General features: G+C 38.0%; 1 protein-coding gene across 2 annotated transcripts in view; it reads right to left on the reverse strand.

Annotated features, from left to right (window-relative positions):
* ZNF385B (zinc finger protein 385B) overlaps positions 1-25,358 on the reverse strand; it is a gene marked incomplete at both ends in the record, with an annotated part of 134,045 nt that extends 108,687 nt beyond the window's left edge. The window contains 2 exons of one of the 2 annotated variants that reach the window (XM_079539000.1): positions 13,352-13,654; positions 25,220-25,358. In XM_079539000.1, coding sequence (XP_079395126.1) covers positions 13,352-13,654; positions 25,220-25,358 — 442 coding nt within the window. Of the gene's footprint in view, positions 1-13,351; positions 13,655-25,219 lie in introns of those variants that run through there. The other variant, XM_079539001.1, reaches the window with a different exon arrangement.
* Between the last annotated feature and the right edge of the window lie 1,080 nt (positions 25,359-26,438).

Consider the following 26,438-nt stretch of genomic DNA (forward strand, 5'->3'; position numbering starts at 1 on the left):
ATCTTGTTTCTGTCAATAGTTCTTAACAAAAAATCTGATGTCACAAGTTTCAGATAAACATTCCTGTTAAACATATCGCAACAACAAAAAAAAAAAGAAGCCCAGAATGCTTCCATGATGATTTAATCCTAAGCAAATAAGTTCCTGGTGTTTTAGCTTTGGAATATCTGAAGCCTGTGCCCTGCTTACTAGCCACAGCAACTTGTATCTTAATCCCAGCAGTCTGGGCATGCCAGGTGATAAGTGCTATTTATGTTTCTTTACAAAAATAAATAAAAAAGAGGCTGTTACAGTGACTGTTTAATGCAATAGGGATTGTTTCTATCCAGAGACACCAGGCTCCAGTCTTGCCGCTAACAAACTTGGCCACAATACACTAATTGCAATTCCTAACAATAAACTTCAGTTCTTTCCAACTAGTCTGCATTTTCTTGATGAAGTGATTTCTGTGACTCTTTATCCAGATGTGCCACTCTAGAGCCTAGAAATCTTCCTCACCTCTTTATTTTCCCCATGGTCTACTTCAGTCTGTTCTGCTGATTAAAAAAAACGAACTCCTTCTCTACTGACTCCCAGGACCATGATTTCATTCTACCTCCTATGAAACACAATAATTCGGGATGCCATCATTGTGAACGCTCTATGCTGAGTGAGAAGTTGAATGCCCATATACAAAAATTTTAAATCCAGGTTGAGCAAAATGAAAAACAATTTTAGGAACACCCTTCATGGGTTTCTTCTAAAGAATGAAAGGAAATGGAGTTGTCTCAGTAAAATTCACAAGATCCCAGCTGATAAATTCTGAATTCTGAATTATGTTATTAATGAGAGCTTGAAGAGAACACAATGGAAACAATAGTAACATTGTCCTGCATTAAATTATTTGACAGAAAACCACATAGGCTTCTAATTTCTATGTTTGCTTTTTTAATTTATTTTTTAAAAAGCATGGAAGAGCTTCTACACAGGTTCTCAGCTCAAGAAAAGGTTCTGACCAGCACATTAGGGACCTGTTCTCTGTCTCTTCCTCTAGCTCAGTAAGAATATAAATAGCATCCAACTGAACAACTTTAACACAAGAGAGAAACAAACCCAAATGACACACAAACAGAAAACCACAAAGAACTCAGAACTCCCTGCACGTGTAAACAGCTGTTAACCTCCAATCCTTCAAGAGTAGGGATTCAAGCTCATGTACTGATCAGAGCGTAGGTCTCATATGCTGTTCAGAGATACTGCAGAAACTACTACGTGACATCACAAAACGCATCACTCCAAGAACTCGCATCTAGCCAGAAGTTTGACATTTTCACATTGCCTAGCAAGAAATGTTTGCCCATCAAGCTTTCACAGCGGTATCTTTTCACTCAGCTCCTACAACATGCTCTAAGAATTCAATGAGTACCAGTTTTTAATTTGAAAAAGCACTAAAGCACTGATCATTAATTTGAAGGACTGCACTGATCATGCACAAAAAAAGCTCTACTCAGGGTAGGTCCAAGAGCTACCCAAGGCTAATGAATTTAGCCTTTCATCTGCCCAGCTGCTGGTCAATACAAAAGCAACCTTCTTACATCCTTACAGATCAAAAAGTACTCTGCTTTCCTCCCATCAGAAAAGAAAACAGGAACAAAAAACCTACATGAAAGGAAAGTTACTCGGTTCATTTTCTCTTGAAAGGCACATTATGAGCACTGCTCAGAATCCAGCAAAACAGAAAGCATATAGAAAAAAGCACAGTTTCTTGGCTGAACATTCTGGGTGAGGCTTCCAGAACATCTCAACTCCTGCCTGGCTCTCTAGCTTATCGGCAGGGAACAACACGCCGAAACTCCAGCTTCAGCTGTAGGCTTCGACAGGATTGCCACAGTGTCAGCTTACTCTGCTCTCTTGGCAGGAATCATTAATGACCTTCACTGAAAAAGACAAATTCAAGATTTCCACACAGAGTCTGACTAGCCTCAAATCACAAAGTCAAGTCATCAACATAGAATGGCTTACAACTCTAAACGACTTCCCCAGTTATTTTTTCCTTTTAGCTTACAGTATCCTCTTTTTCAGGATCTTCTTGTAAGTAAACATGCACTAATGAAGCTGCTATCCCCAGAACACTGAAATAATAAAAGACCCATGCATTAACGTTTATGCCTTCTAAAAGATCTTCTAAAGAAGAAGAAATTGAAATTACGGTGCCATGTGAAAATCATCAATCTGAAACAGAAACGCTCTTGAAGATGTAGAGTTCCCTACCAGGAAGCTCTGTCCAATTTAACTAGCATTCTGGATCTCGCTTCCCTCATTACATACCAATGTGAAATGACAGGAAGAGAAATATGCAGCAGTAAAGACACATGGGAAAAGATGCAAGATCTCTGGAGCTAAAAGTACCTTACATGCAACAAAATCTTGGAACAAAGAACTAGCCAGCTTGAAATGCGACAAGCATATTTATAGCTATAAAAAGCACATATAAAAGAGTCCCACAAAGAATAAAAGGATAAGGAAAGGCATTCTAGCTAAAGTACTTAAAGAAATAAAACAAGTTTTATATGTTACGGTAGTGACATGTCACACGTCATTTTCCAAATGTTTGTAATGATGTTTTCTGCCTGGCAGCCTTTAAACATGTGCTGGAGGATAGCAAGCAAATTTATTCAGAAGTCCTAAAACGACAGCAAGCATATATTTATTCAAAGGTCCTAAAATGACAGCAACCATCTTTTTTCAAGCTGTCTAAAAAACAAGCTGTCAGTTTGCATCAACTTCATGACTACAGGATGCTCCAGAAACCATGACTTTGAGAAAGGGGCTCTACTGAACTGATATTCTGCGTTCCAATGAGACTTTTAGCAGCAAGTTCCAGAGATTCCACTTCTTTCTCCACGATGATGAATTACCAAAAACTGCTACATCAAACTGCTAAGAGGTAAACTGAAGTGGATCTCCAGCTTCTTTCCCAAAAAAGGTACATTGATATTTTTTCTCAGTACGTAGAGATGACACCCATCAGTTCTGGAGCTCACCAGGTCTTCCACACAAAAACAGAGTTAGATTTTGTCCCCAGTTGACACAACTTGGCAAGAAAAAAAGTTACATCATAAAAATTGCTCATTGCAGGATCAAATAAAAGTTATGGAAACTCATACTAAAAGTAGCACAGTTTAAAGTTTCCTAGTATACAACAGAAATTAATGTAAACTGGGTAAAGTAATACAAGTGAAGCCTAACACAGTATAATATTAATCACCTTCATTTTTCACTACGAGTAGCTGCTGTTAAAGGAACAATTTTTAATCTGGCAGAGGTAGAATGTTCTTCCGTGATTCAGTCTCACATCTGTGCTGAAGAAGATAACAGAATAGATCCTCCTGGAAGCTAGCTAAGGTATGCGGAAGAGAAAGAAGTGATAAGAGACAATCAGCATGGCTTCACCAAGGGCAAGTCCTTCCTGATCAGCCTAGTGGCTTTCAAGAATGGCATAACTGCATCAGAAAGAAGAGCCATTGATGTCACTGTTCTGGACTTCAGTAAGGCCTTTGGCACTATCCCCCACAACATCCTTCTCTCCAAATTGGAAATCTATGGATTTGATTAGTTGAACTGTTTGATGGACAAGGAACTGGTTGCAAGACTGTACTCAGAGACCACTGGTCAATAGCTCCATGTCCCTATGGAGATCAGCAATGAGTCATGTCCCTCAGGAGTATCTCTATCAATGATGTGAACAGTGGGATTGAGAGCACCCTCGCCAAGCTGCAGATGACACAAAGCTGCATGGTGCAGGTGAAACAACTTATGGAAGCCTAGATAGGCTCTAGCAGTGGGCCCAGCAAAACCTCGAGACATTCAGCAAAGCCAACTAGGTTATTGCAATCATCACTATCAATGCAAGTTGAAAAAAAATTGAGCACAACCCCGCTGAAAAGGACTTGGGAGTAGTGGTGGATGGGAAGTTGGACATGAACCAGAAACGTACTGCTGTAGGCCAGAAAGCCAATCCTATCCAGGACTGCATCACAAGAAACGTGGCCAGCAGGTGGAAGAAGATGACCCTGCCCCTCTCTGCACCGGCCAGAGCTCACCTGGAGTTCTCAGTAAGGAACAACATAGACCTGTTAGAGAACATCCAGAGGAAGGCCACAAAAACAATCCAAGGAATGACTCCCCTATGAAGACAGGTTGAGAGCGCTGGGGCTGCTCAGCATAGAGAAGACGCTGGGGAGACCTGAGGGCAGTCTTTCACTATCTAAAGGGAGGCTGTAAGAAAGGTGACTAAGAAAGGTGATAGGCATTTTCGCAGGGTCTATGGTGACAGGACAAGAGAAGGTTCAGACTGGATATAAAAAGCTTTTTGTGCTAATGGTAGTGAGGCACTAGCGCAGGTTGTCCACAGAAGCTGTGCATGCCCTGTACCTGGAGACTCTCAAGGTCAGGCGGGACAGGGCTCTAAGCAACCTGATCTAGCTGCAGGTGACCCTGCTTATTGCAGGGGAATTAGACTAGGTGACCTTTTAGGGTCTCTTCCAACTCAAATTATTGTATGATTTCAAGAATGAAATACAGGTTAAAAAACAGCTGCCTAATCGATTTACAGATCATATGCTTTACAGAAGGGTTAAAAAAAAAAAGAAAAGTATTTACTAACAACTTACAGCAACTTCTAAAAGTTTCCAGATAGAGTCTATAACACATTCTACAGTTGCATTCTAGAATGACTCTCCTGGATGTTTAGGGTGCCTCATAGACATGCGTCAAGTGCACTTTGTCTTTGATCACTGAATAAACACACAGAGTAAGATATCATCAGGGGATAGTAATTTTCCATGTCACAATAAAAGCTTATTGCAAAGTGATTTAAAAATTCTATATGAATCTTAAGAAAGTGACAATCAGTTTAATATTTTTACTTCACAAATAATAATATGCTTAGGAATGTTATGTGAAAAACTAGAAAACAACTCCAAAATGCTAACTGAAACATGAATAGTCACTGGGCCAATTTGCCTTTATTAGGATCTCCCTAGATTCCTTTCCTCCCCCTCCCCCAACCTGCTTTTGTTGTTGGTTTTGTCTGCTGGTTTTCTGTGTGTATGTTTTTCTTTCTTATTGAGGGGGAGTGGGGGAGGGAGGGGAGAGGGCAGGTTATCTCCAAAGAACACCTTAGCAAAAGCTATCAGCTTTGACAGAACACCAAAATTCTGGCACTGAACCAGAAATTGACCATTACCATAAAAAGAAGTGCTAAATGAGAAACCATGTGCTCAGTATAAAACTAATTTCATGCTTTCAAAAGCACACAGTGGCTTCTAGCAAGATAGTGGCCCTGGGACTTGCAAAGACAGATTGGCTAATACAAATGGTGTGTGCTCCTGATGCAGTCTGCTTAGCCAAGCTTTACATGTACTGGCAGTAAATGGAAATTCTCGAATCTTCTGTCAAACAAATACACACTTATCTATAACTTTAGAGCTGAAAGCTATAAAACAGCTGCCTCATAAATATGTTTAGCAGGAAAATGCATGAGCTGTCCTAGTTCCTTGTAAAAAAAAAAAAAAAATCCAACAAAAAACACAGCAGTCTTTACACAGAAAGCACAGACGTTTTTAGCAAGCAAGAAAAACATTTTAATAAGTATTTTTCAGCTTCTTCCCTTCTTTAATTAAAATACTTATTATCAGAAGATCAAAATAAAATCATAGCAGGTCTCAGAATGCAACATACTAGCAGAACAGTAGTGCTTAATGAGTTTAATTTTTTAAGTGTTTTGCAATAGATAAATTCTCAAACTTTTTTTTTTTTTTTTTTAAACAGGTACAAAGTTCATTTCGTTTTCAATAACGCTTCTGTCAAGCTTAAAGATTTACTACTACAACTTTGCAGGCTACCTTCAGCACAGTATCTGTTCCCTTAAATAAAAGTTACTGCACTAAATCTCAAATTTAACTGATTAGGGAGAAGCGACAGTCATTTTATACCCTTCTCAAGCAAGCTGTCAGTGCAAATGAATTATCGGATGCTATCCTGGGCATGACAGGTCATAACTTTTAATATTAACAATGACAGACATAGACAACATGTCAAATCCAGTATACAATTTATTTCCTTCTTCATTTTCATAGCTTATCTGAAGAATCCAACAGCTCTTGTGCTTTATATTTAATTATAACTATAATTTGAGATGTAACAAGCCAAAAAGCAAGCTCTTGCAAGGGGTATTTAGTCACACTGTTAATTAGCTCCTTCCTATAACAATAATACAGCACCACTAACATGTTTCAAAAACACTTAGAACACATAGGAAGTCACCTAGTGAAAAGATGCCCTCTGCAAGCAGCAAGCAAGAAATGGGAGCTTGCCACACATTTAGTGTTACTCTGAATATTGAAATAAGAGAAGAATTTATGTATGATATACATTGTCATTTTTCTTAACATTTCCTCTGGAGTAACTAAAATACAAACGACATGAGTACAGAAATACTGCTGAACACGTAAGCATTCGCTACTAATATCGCATCACAAAGCAGTTCAGTGAAGTTTAATTAAAAAAAAATAATCATACTCACCTCTACTGGGAAGTCCACTCCACATTGTGGCAGTAGTATTTAACGAGCTCAAATGGAACTAAGTGACATAAACAAAACTTCCAGTATGCAACCAATATGATCTACAGTGCTACAGAGCCTTGGCTTCAGCCCTGCTCCTCTGTCACAGTGCACTGGCACACCAGTGCAGCTCCAAACCTTCCCAGATGCTGCCTTATAGCATTGCTCATTGAAAATCCTTCACACGCTGGCAACATTTTAGGGAAGGACAAGCACACTCTGAGTCATTTGTAAAGAAAGCAAAGCAATTTCAGTTCTGTATCTTCATGCGGACGGAAACACAGAGCACTGTCAAAGTAGAAGTCTGAGGTGAATTTACGCTGAGAAACAGGCAACCTAAGCAGTCATTATCAATGCATGAAATCAGCCAGTGATCAAATTCAAGCAAACCATAAAAAGGGTATGATTATGAAACGCTCCACAGATCCAGCTCTAAACCACACAGAACGAAGAATCATTTATCTAGCCTGTGTAAATGTTAAAAATAGCTCTGTCTCTTCTACAATGAGCACGAGACAGAGGAGAAGCTGTAGCCTGTATTGTGGTGGATTGCTACTGGGAAAAATCTGGCAATAAAAATTAATGATTCCTTACAGTTTTTCTAAATAAGATCAATTTACAATTATGCAGATGAACAAATAAGTACTCTTTAACCACATAACTGACAAAGCCTATCAGATTTATACAAATACAGTATCTGCTAAAGAGAAGCATAAATGTCTAGAGGAATTTCAGAATACTGACCCATCTGTACAGACTGACAGATTAAGCATTTGTCCCCCTTAAAAAAAAAAAAAAAAAGAGTACTAAAAACATGACATTACACAACCAATGCCTTTGCCTTTCAAAAACAATAATAATTTTTCATTACTTACTATGAGAAATCTCCATGGCTTATTAAATTCATGCTCTTCCTACTCCCACAGAGCCTTTCCACTGTGTAAATCCTTTTTGTCTTTTCAGGTACTTCATATGTTTTCTTTCCCAGAAAAGGTAAGAGGGCACGTGCCACTGTGCACACTCACACCCTCAAAGATTTTAAATACAAAGTGTAATAAGAATCAGATGTAATCATGAATCAAGTTTAAAATGAAATAGAAGGACACAGGGGTTTTTATTATAATACCTGTGCAGTTATCCAAACATACTACTGTGTCATGAGACAGCTATGAAAAAAATTTTGGCTGGCTCTGTTCCCAGATGAAGATACTTACTATAAAGAATATCTGATTTACTTTTGAAAGATAAAAATAGTAGGAAAAAAAAAGTTAGCTTATATTTTATTTCATTCATTTCTGTACTCAATCACTGTTGGAAAGACACACTGAATAAAACTGATAAATCCGTATTTAGAGAAACCACTTTTTTTTTTTTTTTTTTGAATGCTACAACATCTGATTCTTGGACGTCTCGAATGTCAGTTCTTTACCACAACAGAATTGCCCCCAAGAGAGATTATAAACCATCAAAGATGAGTCTTCAGCAGAGATTTTTGCAACAGGACTATACTTGCGCACACTCATGTGCTAGGAGCTAATGCAACAAGTGGCAATGGTTGTAACCAATTCCATTTTGAAACCCTTCCCCACTCCGCCTGCAACAAATCCCCCCCCATAAGCATTTTTTCCACCAGACTAGTCACATACCAAATTTGCTTACAAGTGTCATTCATGTACTCCCTGCCTCCAAGAGGATGACGTGGGGACTACAGGTGGATAATTGTTCTGATACCCATTGATCACTTCCAAAAAGCATGTTTTTTCCTTAATTTTATATCATCACTTAAACAAATAACAGAAAAAAAGAGCCCGCTTCAATGAAAAAAAAATTCCCACTATTTTCTTGAAGACTCCTGACTTTATTTTTTTTAATCATTACCTGTACTTTCACAATGCAACTACTCAAAGACAGAACAAAATATTATGAATACAGTTTGCAGCTACTAGCAAATGAGACCATTTTTTAACATCAGCTCTGTCCCTTGATATTCACGCTCATCATCAATATTTTGTAAAGAGTACTAAGAGCATAAAAACAACCTGAACTCCCCTTAATTTCAGAGCAACTAATTACACTAACCGTAAGAAAAATAGCAGCCATTCCACATAAATGTGTTTCATTTGCAAGAAGAATGCTAACTTAATAGCATATAATTCCTAAGTAAATTGTGGGAGATATTCAAGTGACAGAAACAACGTAGCAGTATATCAAATACAGCCTTGTTCAGAAGAACACTGAATAAGGAAGTCAATTTACACTGCAGTAAGAAGCGAAATACTAGGTTTCTCAACAGCTCACAAATTTAAGTTATATTACAAGAGTATAACCTCTTTATTACCTTCTTCTAGTACAATTTTTAAAAAATTTCTTTTTCTTGTGAGACTCTACTCTTTGGTTCTGCCAAATAGACAAATTTTGCCCAGAGGAGGACAGCAAAGAGGCAGGGCATCTCCCTTTCTCACAGGGACAGCAGAAAAACAGTCCCCTGACATCACTTCACTTTGTGTCTCACAGCAGCATCTTTCCTTGGCTTCCCAAGAGGGCTGCAGGCAGCAGAGAGAGAAGGCAGAACAAGAGCTGGCCTTACTCAAGTCTAGAAAAGGTTTGGGCACAACACAACAACAAATAAACCCATAATGCATTCCCATTACCCTCTGTAGATTTGCACACTACTTCCATAGCTTCATATGCAAGAGCTGAGGAAGACATAGCTCACCAAATTTTTCAAGATACTGTTGGTTGCTGCTTAGCATTTCTCTGACTATTCACTAGAATGAGTAATAAACATATTCTGTAATAAACTTAGATTATCCCTGTTTGCTTATTTTTTCTTCCAGAAAAATGTCAGATACATGCAGAGAAGGTATTTTAGGGTCCAGTTCAAGAAGCTTAAAGCAAGCAAAAATTCTATTCACCATTGAGCTGGCACAAAGCAGTTCAGATGGCAACAAATCTACATGGCAGTAAGTAAGTCTGGGTCCTGCTCAGGATTCAAACCTACGTACAAAGCTGTCCATTCAGGATCTGGGTCTGCTGGCAATCAGAAAAACAGGGAAAAACTCCACTGAAATAAGAGTAATGCACTGCAGTTTCCTTTGATTGTAACAGACCATCACTCAACCCATGATTTCTGATTCTCATCACTGATCTTGTGAAGTTGCACTGAACTCATGCCCTGTCAAGGTGATTTCCTTCACCGTTCTGTAAAAGAGTCCTCTGCACACACATTTACTAGAATAAGTATATGCTCGTGCATGTAAGTCTACCTGAAATAGTCTCAGAACCATTTCCTGAAGTTTACCAGTAGTCTTTTTATTTTTCCCCCTAAGTAAGATATTTAGAAAATCAATTACTAGTTTAAGCAAGATCTCGAAGAAGGCCCGTGTCATTTGGCACAGCTGAAGACCCTATCGCACTCAAGACATTTGGTTTGGGAACCCAGTATTCGAGTTACCTATCTAGGCCATAGATCCTGTAAAGCGTGTGCATCCAACCTGCTAGTTTTATGTTTTTGTTGCCCTAATTTATTTATTTTTATGTTTTATTTTAAAAAAATGTAAGAAAAAGTTGTGTTACTTAAACTATATTGTATATTTCATCTGCAACCCAAGACAGCTCCCCTTCACTCAAAGCCACTCAGGCAAGCCAAAAGGCTTGACACGATTCAGAGTGCTTTAGCTGTAAGCCTCGCAGCCTCCATTGCCTTGAAAGGATGCCCAGACTTCCCACATAACGCAGCATCACACAAGATGGCAAAGCAGCGCTAATTTCTGTTGCCAAAAGTGGAAAAAAAATAAAATATAATAGAAAACCTGACTTCTCCATGCTGCCTTTTGCTCTCCTCCAGTGCTCAGATGGGGCACGAGTGTGGACCGGAGTGCGTGAAGCAAAACCGGCGTCCATCTGAGGAGAACTGAGACGAACAGAACGATACCGTTTAAAACCCCGCCGCAGCACACCTTCACAAACGGCTGATGATCGCTCGGCACGCCGGTTCCACGGCCAGGCCGAAGGCAGCGGCAGCACGCATTGCTGCCGAGCACGGCGCAGGCTGCAGCCCCACCTGCTGGGCGCGGGCACCGCTGCACGCCCCGGCCCGTGCCCTCGGCGGCCGGCTGCTGGCAGAAGGCGAACAGAGAGCAGTCAGCACGCGCCTCTCTTCAAGCACCCAACTTTTAACTTCAAGCTAAAGAGAGGGTGTCGTCAGGTAAATGCATCAAATCACCAAGGCCTTCTCGGTCAGTTCGTTTCTTGATTCAATCAATTCTGCAATTTGTGCAAAAGCAGCTTTTGATCTTTGCTTTTAGTTTTAATTTTTAATTTGAAATTGCTGTGGAGAGACTGACGTGCAGGTAGAGCACAACTAGTAAAATTGTGTGTAAACTCCAGTAACGGTGGATAATATCTTTTGAAATTCTATGACAAATTTGCCTTTAAGAATTAGCTTTTAAGTTATGAAATATTATAATGTCCAAATACATAAATCCCATCATCTGGATACCATAGATCTAGTATTATTGCCAAGAATTGGCAATAATTGCCGAAGAATTCCAGGCCCCTAGACTTAGGAAATTTTTCCATGAAGGACCATTACAGAACTTGAAGTTACGAGCAACAATTTGAGGTTATATACGTATAATACATTGGAGGCTTAAAATTAAGAGGATGCATTACAACATCCTGAGACCACTTGTCACAAAAGGGACCTCAAAAGAAAGAATATGAAAATACACCTCATGACTCCTTTGTGTCTATTTGCGTTTGGAAGAAAGCCCACCAACAGCCAGTGAGGCTGGAGATGGCGCTTGGATGGATCAGTTCTGTTGCATAGGCTCAAAACAGACAAGTCTGTAATCTTGATCTCTGTATTCTGAACATACATTTATAGGCATGTGTATTCCCAATCACCTTTTTAATATTATACTTATTTATATTTATTTATATTTATTTATTCTATATTCATCTTACGAATGCAGAGGAAAAGCCTCACTGCAATTAGCAGGAACCTTTGTAGAAAGCTTCAAATGCTCATTAACTGGTTCAGCAGAAGGGTATGTAGTTGTAACAGCGAAGTGTAAGAAGGGCTATTTGCTTTCTTTGCACGTGGAATCAAGTCTGTTCATTGGTGAGGTGAGATGAACAGAATTGTTCTCTTACCATCTGCACAATTAATTGTTTACAGTGTTAGCCAAAGAAATGGGAAAGGCAGACTCCCATTACAAGGGATAATAACACTCCAGAGGACATGGATTAAAACCGAGCCTGGATAATATCAATTTATAAGAAAATTAATTTCTACTTATTTTTGAAAGGTGTTCTTTGAGAATGACATTTTGGTAAACGCTGTTCCTCTAGTGTCTCTTAAGCATTACATTAAGCTGTCTACACAAGACATTTTTTTCTTCTAAATGCTTATGACACCAGCATCCTTCAGCTATGAAAAAAGCATACCTATTTCATAGGCTAGTAGTAAGCATACCTATTTCATAGACTAGTGTAAGGTACTAAATAAGTAGCATGTGGTCTAATACAGTGATAAATGAACAAAGCATATTGCTAAAAAAAACCCACAACAAACAAAGACAACAAAACAGGAGTTTTAACTCCTGTGCCATATGGTAGCCTCAAAGCCTGTGTTCCACCAAACTTAAAATTCACTGCAGTATATTCATATTTACTTGTCTCAGAATCAGAAGTATGATTTGCTCTACCTCTATTAACGTGTATGTAAACGAGCTCTTTAAGATCAACCTCAAACTTTTTGCATGCTACAGAATTTAAAACAAAAAAAACCAACACCCAACCACCCAAATGTTGTTTAACAAAATAAATGGAAGGGGAAAAAAGTATCTATTTCAACTATGAGTAAGAAAAGCATCCTTGAAGTGCTCTAACAAATTTTCTTCAGTGTTTTTGGAACATCACAGAAAAAGGATAATCCTGCAGCAAAATCCTTGCACACTGAACATCAAAGCAATAGACCATCTGGCATACCAGGATCCCTTACAAAAACGGAAGGAAAGTCACAATATCCTTTTCCTTACAACTGCAGAAGTTCAAATTGTTCAATGAGTTCAACCTCCTATACGCTTAGAGAAGTAGAGAAATAAGACATTTTTTTCATAGTATATATGAGTGAAGTTTAGCAAAGAGAAAAGAAAAAAAGTTTGTGGGTTTTTTTTTTTTTAATGTAACATTGCAACTTTTCATATTGCTTGGGCAAAATACTTATAGGAACAAAGGACTTCTGTTTTGTCCTGTTAATAAAAAGTATTGCTTCAAATTACTTTACTTGAATAAGAGTAATTAAAAACTCAGACCTATAAAAGCAGAAACAATTAAAGGACCAGGCTGTTGAAAGTTGCAGCTCTCCTTTCCTACCAGTATATTTCTTTAGAAGTTTCTCCTGCACATACAACATCCTTCCAGAACTTGTTTCTTTGGGAAAAACATAGATGACAAATGCATTGCTCTTTGAAGCCAGAACAACTACTTTTAAATATGCCATAATCTCAACTACGTAAGGCCCAACCCAGTCATTAATCATGCACTGACATAATACTGTTTAAATAAAATAATCTTCACAGGAGAAGAAATACACCAACAATTCTCAATCTAACAAAATATATGAATATAGATTAAAAGTAGCAATTATTTTTAATGGTTATGCTGGCTGGGGAAGGTAGAGCTTAAAAACCTTCCTTAAATTTCTTGTCCAAAATGCAACATTTCTTACTGATTAGGTACCTGTGCTTGTACTTGCAAATAAGGTGCCAGGAGCTGTACTTGTAGGGAGCTTTCCATTATTTAGCTGCTTCACTCTTTTCAGGTGAGACTTGCCATTGTAATGAACTTGAGCTTGTGCTGCAGAGTTCAGCTGTATATTGCACACTTCGCAGAATGAAAATAGTATCTTCTTTTTTTCTTTGCCTAGTTGATAGTCCTGTCTGTCATTTTTCAATCCTTTTTCTTCAGAACTCCGTAGAACAGCTGGCTGATTCATAATCCCATCTTCAAAGACACGGTCAGGACTTAATGGACGCTTCATACCTACAAAACAAAAAGAAAAGTGTTACTGGAAGTCAACTAGTAATGCTTAATACCAAATCAGTATTTTTGTTTTCAAAATGCAGTAAAACAAGCCACCAATTCCAATGCATAAGGTTCCACATTGTAGAAGCATCTCTTTATGGAGAAATATGTGCATTCGTGACACACCTCAGAGGCAAGAAATAAGAAGGTGAGTCCACACCCAGTGACAACTCACAACTCATTGCTCTGTTCTTCAAGCTCTCTGATTTAAAGCAGGTTCATACTTACAACCCCAGCAGAGGTTTAGACCTTCGTATAGAATCACTAGGGTTGGAAAAGATCACAAAAAAAAAAAAAAAAAAAAAAATCATCTAGCCTGACAGCCTACATACCACCAATATTGTCCATTGAACCATATCCCTGGGTACCACATCCACACATCTCTTGGACATCTCCAGGGACAGTGACTCCATCACCTCCCTGGGCATTCCATTCCAGTGCCTGACCAGTCTTTCTGAGAAGTTTTCCTAATATCCAGTCTGAACCTCCCTGGTATAACCTGAAGTCAATCTCCCTCATCTTATCATTAGTTACCAGGAGAAAAGGCTGGCTTCTACTTCACCACAACCTCCTTTCAGGTCATAATAGAGAGCAGTAAGAGCTCCCTGAGCCTCTTCTTCTCCAGACTGAAGAATTCCAGTTCCCTCAGCTGCTCATCACAAGACTCGTGCTCCAGACCTTTTACCATCTTTGTTGCCCTTCTCTGGGCACACTACAAATACATTTCCTCTATCTCATTACAAACCGGTTCCAGAGCTTTTGACTTTCCTGTGCCCATAGTATTAACTGCTGCCCCAGGTAGAATTATTCAACTAATGATTTTCTTTCATCATTATTTAGAAGACAGTAAAATGTGTGAATAAGAATAATGAATACTTTCTACTGTTATTTGCACCCAAAACTTCATACAAGCATTAAGACTCCTATGATAGATAAATCTATGTAGAGGTCTATAACTGACTCTCAACTCTTTCACTATTACAACTATTATGCAGAAAAACTCCAGCTCAAAGTTCATCTTGTGGGAGCTAAGCAAATGCATAGCAAACGGCAGTCCCTGGACAAAAACTCAAGAGTCTGAAACATGCATTTGTCCCTAGAGAATAAGACCTCATTACAGTAAATGAACTACATTGAACAAAGAATCCGTTATTTGTTTTGTTCCCACAAGATAGAAATATAAAATATATATAAATATATAGATGTGTGAGTCTGTAGGTACACAAGTGGTTTGTTTAAGGTTATTTAAAGGATTGTTTATACGGAGGGAAGGAGTACTTCATCACATTCCTTACTCTAGCCCATGCTTAAAATCCTAGTATTTGTACAAACTCCTCCCCAGTCATGAGTCATTCTTCCAGTATTCTAAGTCAACAGAGTAGTTGTAGTCATGTATCCGTTTCACACAGCTCCCAGCTCTGTCATCAAGTAAACAAAAAAATACAAGCAGGACATTCATTAAGATGTACGTCAAATATTAAAACAAAAAAACATTACTGCGGATTCCAGGTACCTAATTTCTTTTTAAAAGACATTTCAGGAGTGGATCCTGAAAACCTAGGCTGTCACACTAAATCATTTAAGCATAAGTATCATATTTCAAGGCAAGCAACCAAGATCCTCCACTCCGCTGAGCTTAGATGACATTTTCATCTGAAAATTTAATCTGCTCAGAGCTTTGGTATTTGTTACTTTTCAGTGCATTTTTAAACCATAAATAATTTCCCCCTGTGCCTTTTGTTCTCTGATTTCTATTATTTTATTTTTACACTGCTGCTCTGGTTTTTATTCCCTGAAGTAAGAGGCTGTGGGAAAAAAATAAATTATATTATGCTGTTGTTTTGTTTTGTTTTGTTTTTAAGTTCTACTAACATTAGAAAAAAAGATTTAATAATGAAACAGGTAACAAAAAAACTCAGCTTGTTCATAACTGTGATGGCAGAAAGCAAGTACTGATTCAATATGTAATTCAATAATTATTTCAATAATTCAGTAAACTTTAAGCTCTTTACAAAACTCCATTAGTGTGAATGCATTTAAAAGTGGCAGAGGCTCATATCTGCATTGAGAAGTGACAGGGATCAGAGGGACAGATGCTCGTGGCAGACAGAGAGAGTGGAGTTCCTCCAACAGCACTGCAATCTGCAAAGGGGTACTTTGGGAAACAGCAGAATAGTACTGAATTAGGCTGCTGTCACTGGAACATGGGATGCATACAGTCCCAGCCTGCACCGTCCAGTTTAATTTCAGCCAAAACAGTGAAGCCTTTCATTTGGCCAAGTCAGACAGCTATGCAAGATGCACCAAAGCAAAGTGAGTGGGGAAAAAATGAGAAGAATTCCTCAAAAATGCATTTCCAAGGTGACCCAGACGTTTTTTCATGTAGACACACCCAGAAAGAGCAAGAGCAATAGCAAGGACTTGAACACTGCATCTAGACCCTAACGCAGCATCCCAGCAGCCAGCCCAGCAAGAAAATCCATCTTCACACACAAAAAAGAGAACTAAAAAAACAAACAAACAAACAAACAAAAAAACACAACGTAAACAGAACAGTTTCAAACTTGCTTTTAGTACAAAACACCATCTTGGCTACATTAGTAAAGAACAAGTGTGAAATACAGAAAGCAATATCTTGTTACCACTTAAGAATTAAAAATCACAACCTGAAATTTTAAAATAACTGCTTAAAGTTGTCTAAATTAAAAGCGACTTGATAACCTCCCCACAGCAGCAGGGAGCAGTGTTTGCAGACTAATTCAGAACCAGTACCTTCAACAAGCACCTTCAGCTTGGCTGTAGGAACACTCATACCTACATGCTCTGATGCTGGAGAGGACCTGTACGTGCAGCCAGAGAGCAGAGCAAACCAGCCCTCAGAAGTCTGTTCCCATGCAGCAATCCCAGCCTTCCTCTTCCTGGAATGTGAGACCTGAACATTTGGTACAGCAAAGCACTTAAATAAGGTGTGACATAATCAGATGCAAAGCCATGCTCCTGCCTGCTGCGAAGAGCCAAGAAGATCCTATGCATGCACTGAACAAGCAGAGGTGGCTTCTGGGGCTGGCTGGGGAACTGCACCACCTCTAGAAACCGATGCAGGCACCTTCCCTACCTGTCCTGCAGCCAAGAATGATTCAACACACGGCAAACATGAAGGCACAGTCACAAAACACTTTCCTTTCCTCTCTTAAATTACTCTCAGAGAAAACTGCTCAACTCTCAGCCATTTCTGTAGGTCCTGTGAAGTAATTGACATCTTTAAAATGCCTTTTCAATACCCTTTCCCAGTCTCCTCTGAAGCGAAAGCAATGGTGGCAAATATCCACTAAGAATTTATAGCAGAAGTGCCTTTAATACAACAATGTATCCTCTACCATAACTGATCAGTTTCTGTGGTATATATATCTATTAAAAAAAAAAAAAAAAAAATCTTAACTTGAATGTCCCAGGAGACTGACTTCTAAAGAAAAGTTACTTGAATGCTTTGTGCTTTTATGAAACAAACTTGTACAAGAACTTACACAAAACCAACTTCATAAACTTAACTTAGACATTCTTCCTAATCTCTACATTTGCCATATACTTGCATATATTCAAGTGACTAGGAAGTCTTTCTTACCCCATTAAGAAAAACGCAGCCTTTCACTGCAGAGATTCTGAGTTCTGGATGGTATTTATTCTCACTCACCAGGAGTCAGATAGGAAATGGGGCCGTTTAGCTCCTCAAGCTTTTGCACAGCTCACTAACATTATCATGTAACAGAGGCAGCTACTTGAGACTACAGTCAGTGAGCTGAGAATTAAGAGAAGTTATACAATCGTTGTACTTTGCAAAATCAAGAAAGTCCATTTAAAATAATTGTTATCTACGGGATTTTGAAGTATTTAGAATTAGGTTTAAGACTAAATAAAAAAAATACAACTTCATTACAAGTGAGAAATAATGGGAATTATCATACGGGTAAAATACAATATATCAGTACATCTGTGATAGTCTGGTCAGATTTACCAGCTGCTTATGTTCACATTTAACTCTACATAAATATTGACTTGAAAATAAGAGTTCTATAGAAAACATTTTATGGAACCTTAAAGAATGCATTATTTTCAAACAAAATGATTGAGTCCATGGTTAGAAAATGTATCTATACATGTTTACATACAGCGTCTCCTAATGAGTTTCATGAAAGCTAATCATTTAGCTCAGCTTTAAACATTAATTTAAATGAGCAAAACTTTTCTATAATGCAAATATGCTTTCCATACCATATGCACAATACTGCCAATCTACATAGGTTGCTCCAAAAGTAATGCTTCCTATTTGTTTCCATGGCAAGTAGAACAGATACAAATAACACAATAACACTGTTTGATAGAGCAAATTTTCAGCTACAAAACAGTATTTTTCAGTATAATCATCACCATCAGCTATGCATTTTTGCCAGCGATGAACAGAAGCCTGCATGCTGTGCTCATAAATATCTGCATGGCTGTCCAGAACATGTCTTGCCTTTCATCTCACTGTCACCACTGCTGAAACGCACCACCCACCGCCTCACTGCACTCACTTCCACTATTTGGTCTCCATAAATGCTCAGGAAGAGTCAATGAATGTCAGTGGGTGCCAATTTTTCCACATGGAGGAATTCAGTGACACACCATTGCTTCATACGCATTTCCATGTCAGATGCCATTTTGTCAGACTGCTGCCATCTGTCACATGGCAACAAAGTGTAATGGAATACTGGTGAGAAGGTCCAGCCTCTACTGCCGTATCTCCAATATTCACCTCTGTAGTCATGGGCCAACATAATGAAATCGCTTCCAGAGCAGCACCTATATATGAGTAATCTTCACATAAAAGACATAAAAATTGTTGTTCCAAACACATAAATCAAATCTCCACAAGCTCTATAACTCAGGCACCAATATAAAAGAAAACCAGAATGGTGAGCTTTTAAACCTGCACCATGTTCAGCCCTCATGCCCCTTCCCCCAGAAATAATAAGAACACATAATTATGTACAGGACTGTCATTCCAGAGAGCTATTTCATTTTTATCTTTCAACAGAGCAACATTTTTTGCACCTTTCCTAGACAAAGCTGATCACAGGGATTGGGTCCTAAAAACAGTTTAATTCACCTTTGTTCAGTTATCATTACAAGTTCTACAAATTGCATCAGCACCGTACTGACACTGTCCTCCTTTCATCTGAATCTGGGTCTTAAATTCTCTGCCTGTGTAAGGCAACAGAGGAGCTTCACTTTAAAAGCAACTACCTATAGTTCAAAAGCCAACATATATTTTAAACTTTATTATTTAGCGTATAACTCAATGATTTCATTTAAGACTAGCAGGTGTAATTTGTTTCCCACTTTCGTATAGCCTGGATACAGTCTGCTATTTCTTAAGTCTCGACAGCAGTCAATAGATGCCAACCACAAATTAAAATACTCCATCAGGGAGCACAATACCATGAATCACCCTGAAGTGACTCACACGTTACAAAGATAGCGCCATATCATTGTAGCAGTATTTACTCAATTACTTAGAGAACTAGACCCAATTAAAAATTGAAAAGTGAGAACTTAAAGACAAGAAAAAAGCAGGAAATGAAGAACATCTGTATACGTTAGAAAACATCTGATTGATCCAGAAATTCTAGGTTCATAAAGGGACCATACAACACTTTCATCTTTCATGTGTACTTATAATTCCGCTCCTTTCTCTTGCATTACCAAGTTTTTGGGCTCCCTCCAACTCAGGATATTCTATGACATTAAGTTCTTCTATTTCAAACCAGATATACTCCATTTTACTCTGATCAAAGTCATTCTCAAACTGCTTCCTCACATGACAGCTTTTAGATATTTGACTAAGCTGTTACCAGACTAAACACTTTTCCCCATCACGCTTCATCCTGTGTACAGAGATCTGTCCGAATAGATTCTGCAAGCAATACCACAGCAAGAATAAATTAGTGATTTATGACACCACATTAAAATTCTTAGTTGTCATGAGATACCCTGTTTGGATTTCTGAAACCACATCTTCTCGGCCTCTTTCAGCTGGGAAAGAAATCTAAGCATGAACCTTCTTTATACTTGAAGCCCAAAGCAATTAGCCTTTCAATTTAGCTAATTTACTTTTAAGCAGAGTTGTGCTTTCTGAGGAGCTACAAAGAAGTATTATATATAGCATACTGCTGTAGGTGAGAATGTGCAAATCTTTACTCAAAGGAAATAAGCTTTTGGTTATCCTAATGAATTAGTAATGGTTACACGAAGCATTCTTTTCCTAAGCACTGGTCTAAACTTTTGCAATGCCCATTCCTAATTAGTTCATACTTCAAAGAACCACCATGCTGGAAATGTGATTAGAATACCAGCCCTGCGTGGATCTCTGCCAGGTAAGCAAAACAGAAAACTTACCTTAACAACTCACATAGAGCAAAGATAGTTTTCTTTGTTAGCCTTTGGAAACAGTCAAATGAGTTATGGAAGAAATATAAAAATTAACTGGCTTTCTACATTGTTACATTTTCAATAACGTTCATTCAGACAAGTGAGGAGAAAAAACAAATGTGAGAATCAAGACAGCCTTGAGCTGTACACTTCATAAGTACCTCTCATGAGGAAAAGCTATGCATGCAGATGGAAGAGCCAAGTCTCTGTGCCTAAGCTGGGGTCTCGCACTGGAGCATAGATCCTCAATACTGCCATAAAACACTCAAAAGAAACAAACAACAAAAACCCCAACCAGTTCAAATATATCCGGAGCACTGTCTAAAAGGAACTCACTAGAATGATTTTGGAGAAGTCTTATGACCTTTCTTAGATTTTCAGACAGTATTTCCCAAACATAGATAAACTATGGAGAGGCATATGGTTTGCACCATCTGGGCAACAAGTTCTATTGGGATACTGCGGTGAACAGCATATGCGTAGTGCCTTGTGCTCAGTCTCCTACAGTGTTAAAAAAGCACTAGAGACTATTTTGAAGCCAACCTTGAAAAATCGCCCATATGTGTAAGGAACCAATTTCCTTTCTTAAAGTGTGTTCCTCTTTCTTCTGGTACAAATCAAAACATAGAACTGCCATGTTTATTCTTTGTCTTGTTCTGAAATTCCTCAAGAAGGCATCACATTCTGCAGCGTCCCCACCTGTCAAGCTATTTACTATCCCAAATTCTACGACCCACCAACTCTTCTTTACTTCTTTCAACTGCTCACAAAGTACACAATGTTTTGTTTCAAAACTACAGTAAAAACTGGATGGTTCAGAAGAGTTAATTCATTTTTATTCCTTGCATCACTTAAAGAATAACCAGTAAATCATGCACATCAACCAAACAGTTAAATACAGTGTTAGCCAGCAAGGTTTTTTTTATACTGGTTTAATAAGTGGCAATAAGAACTCGGTTTGCTATTCCCATACAAGCGAAGTTTTGAATGGTGTAGCATGACAAATGGCTGACAGCCCCTACACTAACACATTTCAGAATATTTAACATTTGAACAAGATTCTCTTTCAACTACAAAAACAGATGGTTGTTTCTCAACACAAACATTAGCTGTTCAGTACAAGGTAATTCATAAAATGGAAAATGTTCAAGTAGCTAGTATTTTGCTTTGTTCTACCAGCCCCGAAACTGTCCACTTCAAGGAAACCTGAAATTAGACCTACTGTACTGGACTGAGAGCTCAGCTGAACTGGAATAAAGAAAATCACTCTGGATTTAGATTATACTAGACTGACTGCATTTGCATCTGTCCATGATTGTAGCATCTTCTAATTACAAGCTTTCCTCTTTAGGAAATCTTTACTTGCAGATTTTCTGTCTTTCTTAATATTAGCAATAATAGATTTATACATCTTATTTGCCAAAGAGAGGCATCCTGCCCTGAATTAATATATCTGACTACTGCCAAGAAGGCTAATCAAATGTGGAGTCTAAGCAGCAATCTTGGATTGTGCTTCACAAGAGTAAATGGTTTTCTTATAACCCAATTTTGCTTGATGAACCATTTAAATAAGTTGTTACCTACTTCTTGGGAATCTGTCATTATACAATCACATATTACATTAGATTAATATGTGATTTATTAAGAATTTTTATCCGGTTGTGGACGAACACGTATATACTCAAACATCCAACCTATAGTTGCACAGGGCTTTTGCTCGCTCTCTCCCTCCACGTTTGTAAGTCTACGAGAGAGTAGATCTGCCAGGAAAGCAGCTATTCAGTTTCCTTTAACCCAGCATCACTGATGGTCATTATCAGTTCACATTTAGATCTTATTTCATTCAGGAACTCTAACCTTTTATCAAAGCCCTAAACCACAAATATTCTGAAATTCTAAAGCAATGCTCAGGAAGAAAGGAAAAAAAATAAAATAGACCTGAGATCTTGAATTACTTCCTTGTCAAACTAAACCAGGATTAAAATATCTCAGATGCCAAAATGCCAAGTAAGTAAGGCAGCCAGGAAAAAAAAAAAAAAAAAAAAAAAAACTGCTGAATTTTGTCAAGTTAAAAATGAGGTGTTCAAGCATTTTCCTGAATGTATTCCCTATTTTGCCTGTTCTTTTACTTAATTAAAATGTGGGAACATTTTATCAATTACCAATTTAACAAAATATATTGTATTATATTGTCTAAGAATTTTCAAAGATCATTTTGTATATCTTATGAATTCTACAAAGTTTTATTGCTGTATTCTTGCATCTTTCCAAATATTTCACCTAAGTAAAAGGATTCTTATTGTATTCATCCACAGAAAAACATCTAAATCAAACAACACAAAATGCTAATTAACCATATTTTACAACTCGAAAGATCAGAAAACAAATATATGAATGAAAAATAAAGAATGTTTAATTTGAATCTGTCTTTAATCTGAATATTTCAATCATGTTCAAATAACTGCTTTTTTTTTTTTTTTAAGTACAAATTCATCTAGGATGTTTTAGATTATGTTTTTAAGCAAAAATTAATACCTCCATGTAAAGTAAATCACTTTTAAGTAACTAGAAAGTTGTTACAAAATAGAAGCATTTTCACTGAAGCATCTATTTTTATTACAAAAAAAAAAAAAAAGTTTTAGGCATGAACTTGGGGGAATAAAGATTAAAATCCACTGACATAATGGGAGATTCCCACAGCGTGCTTGTATCTGGCTTTATCTCGCTTTATCTTGCTGGTTACTTTATCTTGCCTGAGCATTATCACATTTGAGGAGCATGTAAAGCTTTGGTCACAGAGAGCAAAAATAATTTCCTACCTTTCTCAAAAATACCAAGAATGCACCTGTCCTAAAAGGAAGCCTTAAAAGAAAGGCAGGCAGAGTGGACAGCCTTCATATTCATATAGCACAAGTCTGACAATACTAGAAGCTGAGTATAATTTGTAATGAAAAATCAGTAATTCAGGATACAGCATGATAATATTGTGAAAAAGCTCTTGAACACAAGAACAAGGACTTTGAGGTCTATGTGGAATTAATATCTAAGCATGAACAAAGACCAAACAACATGAAAAAAATAGCATGAGACAGACACATCAGCTTGCTTGACTGAACTAAAAATATGAAGGAGAGAAAACCCTGCTCAAAACAGCAAGCATGGCCTATGGCCATGAAGACCAGTCCTAAGATGCTCCTCAAGAGGTGGTCCCAGGTGAGTCATCCTAAATAGACTGTCAACTGCCAGGTAAAATACTGATTCTTGTTTGGAACTGAAAATATATTGAAAGCTACGCATCCTTTAAGTATAAAGGTAAAGACACATTTATGTGTCTTTATTATTATTTACTTATTAAGTATAAAGGTAAAGACACTATTATTAACAAGTTCAGATTTATAGTTAAGAGAACCACCCAGCTAGTGAAGTGACAGCCCTGAAGGGATCACCTAGCTTGAAGTCATCTGCAGGAATGGAAAAGGTTCAAGTTGGCTCTGTTTTGAACATATTGTTTCACTTTCCATTTTCCTTGTTTAAAAGAGCCACAAACAATCATATCTTGTGCTGACACAAAGCACAGAGATCCCTGGCATTGCTAAAGATATGAGACTGCTCAAATTCCACTTAGGCTTGCACAGATGTCTGCTCACCTCAAACTGTTGGTCACCACCAGCTTTTAGTGATCGTTGCTTGCAGAAAATCTATTCTACCTACCCTATTCCACACTAAAATGAGCACTTCAATTCATAAAGAGTGAGGCAGCTTTCTGCTGTTTTCACTGGTATTTCTCACCTCTATCTAGAAATAGTGTATGCATATGCTTCCAGGCTGCAGATAATCCACACCACTCTCCCCTCAATTCTTCAAAGAACCTGTTTGAGTGCACTTGCTTATACAAATTTGAAAGATAAATCCTCCTCATTCCTTTAAATTCCAGCAAATGTGATCATACTGTTGCATTAAGTGGGATTGAAAACTTTTGGACATACCTTTCATGTAACGTTCACATCTTACTTTCAAGCTGAAAAGTACACCTTGAATTAAGATTCACATGTTTTTGTTTTTGTTTGGTTTTTTTTTTTTTTTTTTTTTTTAATTGTTCATCAGTATATTATTTGGATATTGCACTTAAGTGAGAGCATCTGAAGAGACTCAGATAATATATTGCTCTCATCCCCCAAAAGCTGTATATCAAAGAATGACTGGCAATTCCAACAGCATTAAACTGTACAACATTTCAAACCCCACACCATTTTAGTACTCTGCATCAAGGAACTGGAAGCGCTGCAAAAAGAACAGTCAGGTCAGCTGTTTGAATCTGTAAAGAGAATACTGTTTTGTTAAACTTTCAGCAGATACACAGACCAAGTGCAAATAAAACATGCTTTAACACTTAAAAACCAGATGCCTTAACCACAGTGGTTACATGGCAGATGCACAGATTTCCTTCTCTCCAACATGTTTATACTCAGTTCATCCTAGAGCTTCATACTCGATTGGCTTTACCATCTAAAATAACCTACATAAAGATTTTGTCACATAAATAACAAGTGGTCTAAAGACAACTGATCTAAATAGTATTTCTCAAAATACGCAGATGAGAACAAACTAGTTCAGTGCATAGAGCCACAGAAAGGCTCAATGAGGGAAGCTGCACGTGTGTATTCTTGTGGATCACCCTTATTTACTCCCATTTTCCCCTTCTCACAGATGGATGATGCACAGACACAAGCATATGCACATCTACAACAGAAAAATCTGTGCTCTTTCAAAGTCATTTTATAACTTTGGGTCCAAATTGTCCCCTTCCTTCACCTATTAACAAAACCTATACTGCCAGAACAAGGACATGTTTTATACCACAAATTTATGCTCATTATCAACATCAAGTATGACCCAATATGAGTCATCTAAACATTACCCCTGACACTGTCTCTAAGAATCAGAAGAGCTATTCTTATCACAGAAGCACCAACAATGACTAAAGGTCTGCCAGAAGTTCCATGCAAGTTCACCATCAAAGCTAAAACTATGGAAGAATCATCACCTTATACTCACCCATATGATGGAGATGGATCCAAGATACACAAAGTCTCTTTGTGCTGAACACTGCATAACGTGAGGTTTTTGCAGTGCTGACTACATACCAACTGCAAGTGCTAACAAGCTGTGTCTTCCTTCGGACATTTACAAACATCAGAATGCTTATTCATGACAGTCCCACATATCATCTGCCATCCCAGATGGTGACTGGTGGGATGCTGATTTTGTCCTAAAGCAGTTACCACCCACCAAGATTTTATATGCAGGGCTAAACAAAAGCATGTGCAATCTGCTGTCAAGTTTTTGAGACCTGCTAGGTTAGTTTAAGTTTATTTTAGATCAGACAGGTCAGGAGGCTGTAGCTCTCAAAATGCTCAGCAGAAGAAGGGTAAGTTGTGCTATAACAGACACACAGTAAATCTCAAGAACGAGTTGCGAGGCATTGCTGGGCCCACCCCTTACACCCTGAGCACAGCAAAGGATTTTCACTGTCGTCAGTGGCAAAAGGCTCATGCAGCCCACAGGCACTGAGCAAACTGGAGGGAAATTGAGACCAGAAAACACGATTAAGCTCTGCAGAACTTAAAGACTTCTTTGGCCTGAAGAATTTTATTTTATTTCATTTCAGACATTTTCCTCTTGCTGACTGGATGTTTTTTCTGACTCCTTTCCTTGTATTTCTCTACTGAGAACTCTTCTATTACTCTTCTATTCTTCTATTCTCTTCTATACTCTTCTATTCGGACAGGTTTTCTCCACCTTAGGATTTCTTTCCTGCTCTTTCCCTGTTCCCATATATCTGTAGATTCCTCTCATTCTCCTGTTCATATGCTGTCACACTATATACACATATGAGAAAGTAAGGACAATTAAAAAGAAGAACCAGTGTGACCTCTTCTGCCTGCTTTACAAATCACATGTAGTTCCTCTTACTCCCTTCACCTGTCACATCTATTTATGGATGGTTAACAGAATACAGTAATCTCCCCAGTCAGGGACCATTAAGCTCTCAAATTACATAAAATAATGCCACACCTTCTTCAATCACCTCATTAAATCTCTTTTTCTATGTTAATAAATAAAAATCTAAAGAAGTGGAGCAAATAAACACAGCCATCAGCTTGTTTTTTTTTTGTTGGTTTTTTTGTTTTGGGGGGGGGGGGGGGGGGGAGGGGAGGAGGGGGTTGTTGTTGTTTGTTTGTTTTCCCCAACATACCTAAGCCAACAGCCTGAA

Source organism: Tetrao urogallus, assembly GCF_951394365.1.
Source record: "Tetrao urogallus genome assembly, chromosome: 8".
NCBI classification, from domain to species: domain Eukaryota; kingdom Metazoa; phylum Chordata; class Aves; order Galliformes; family Phasianidae; genus Tetrao; species Tetrao urogallus.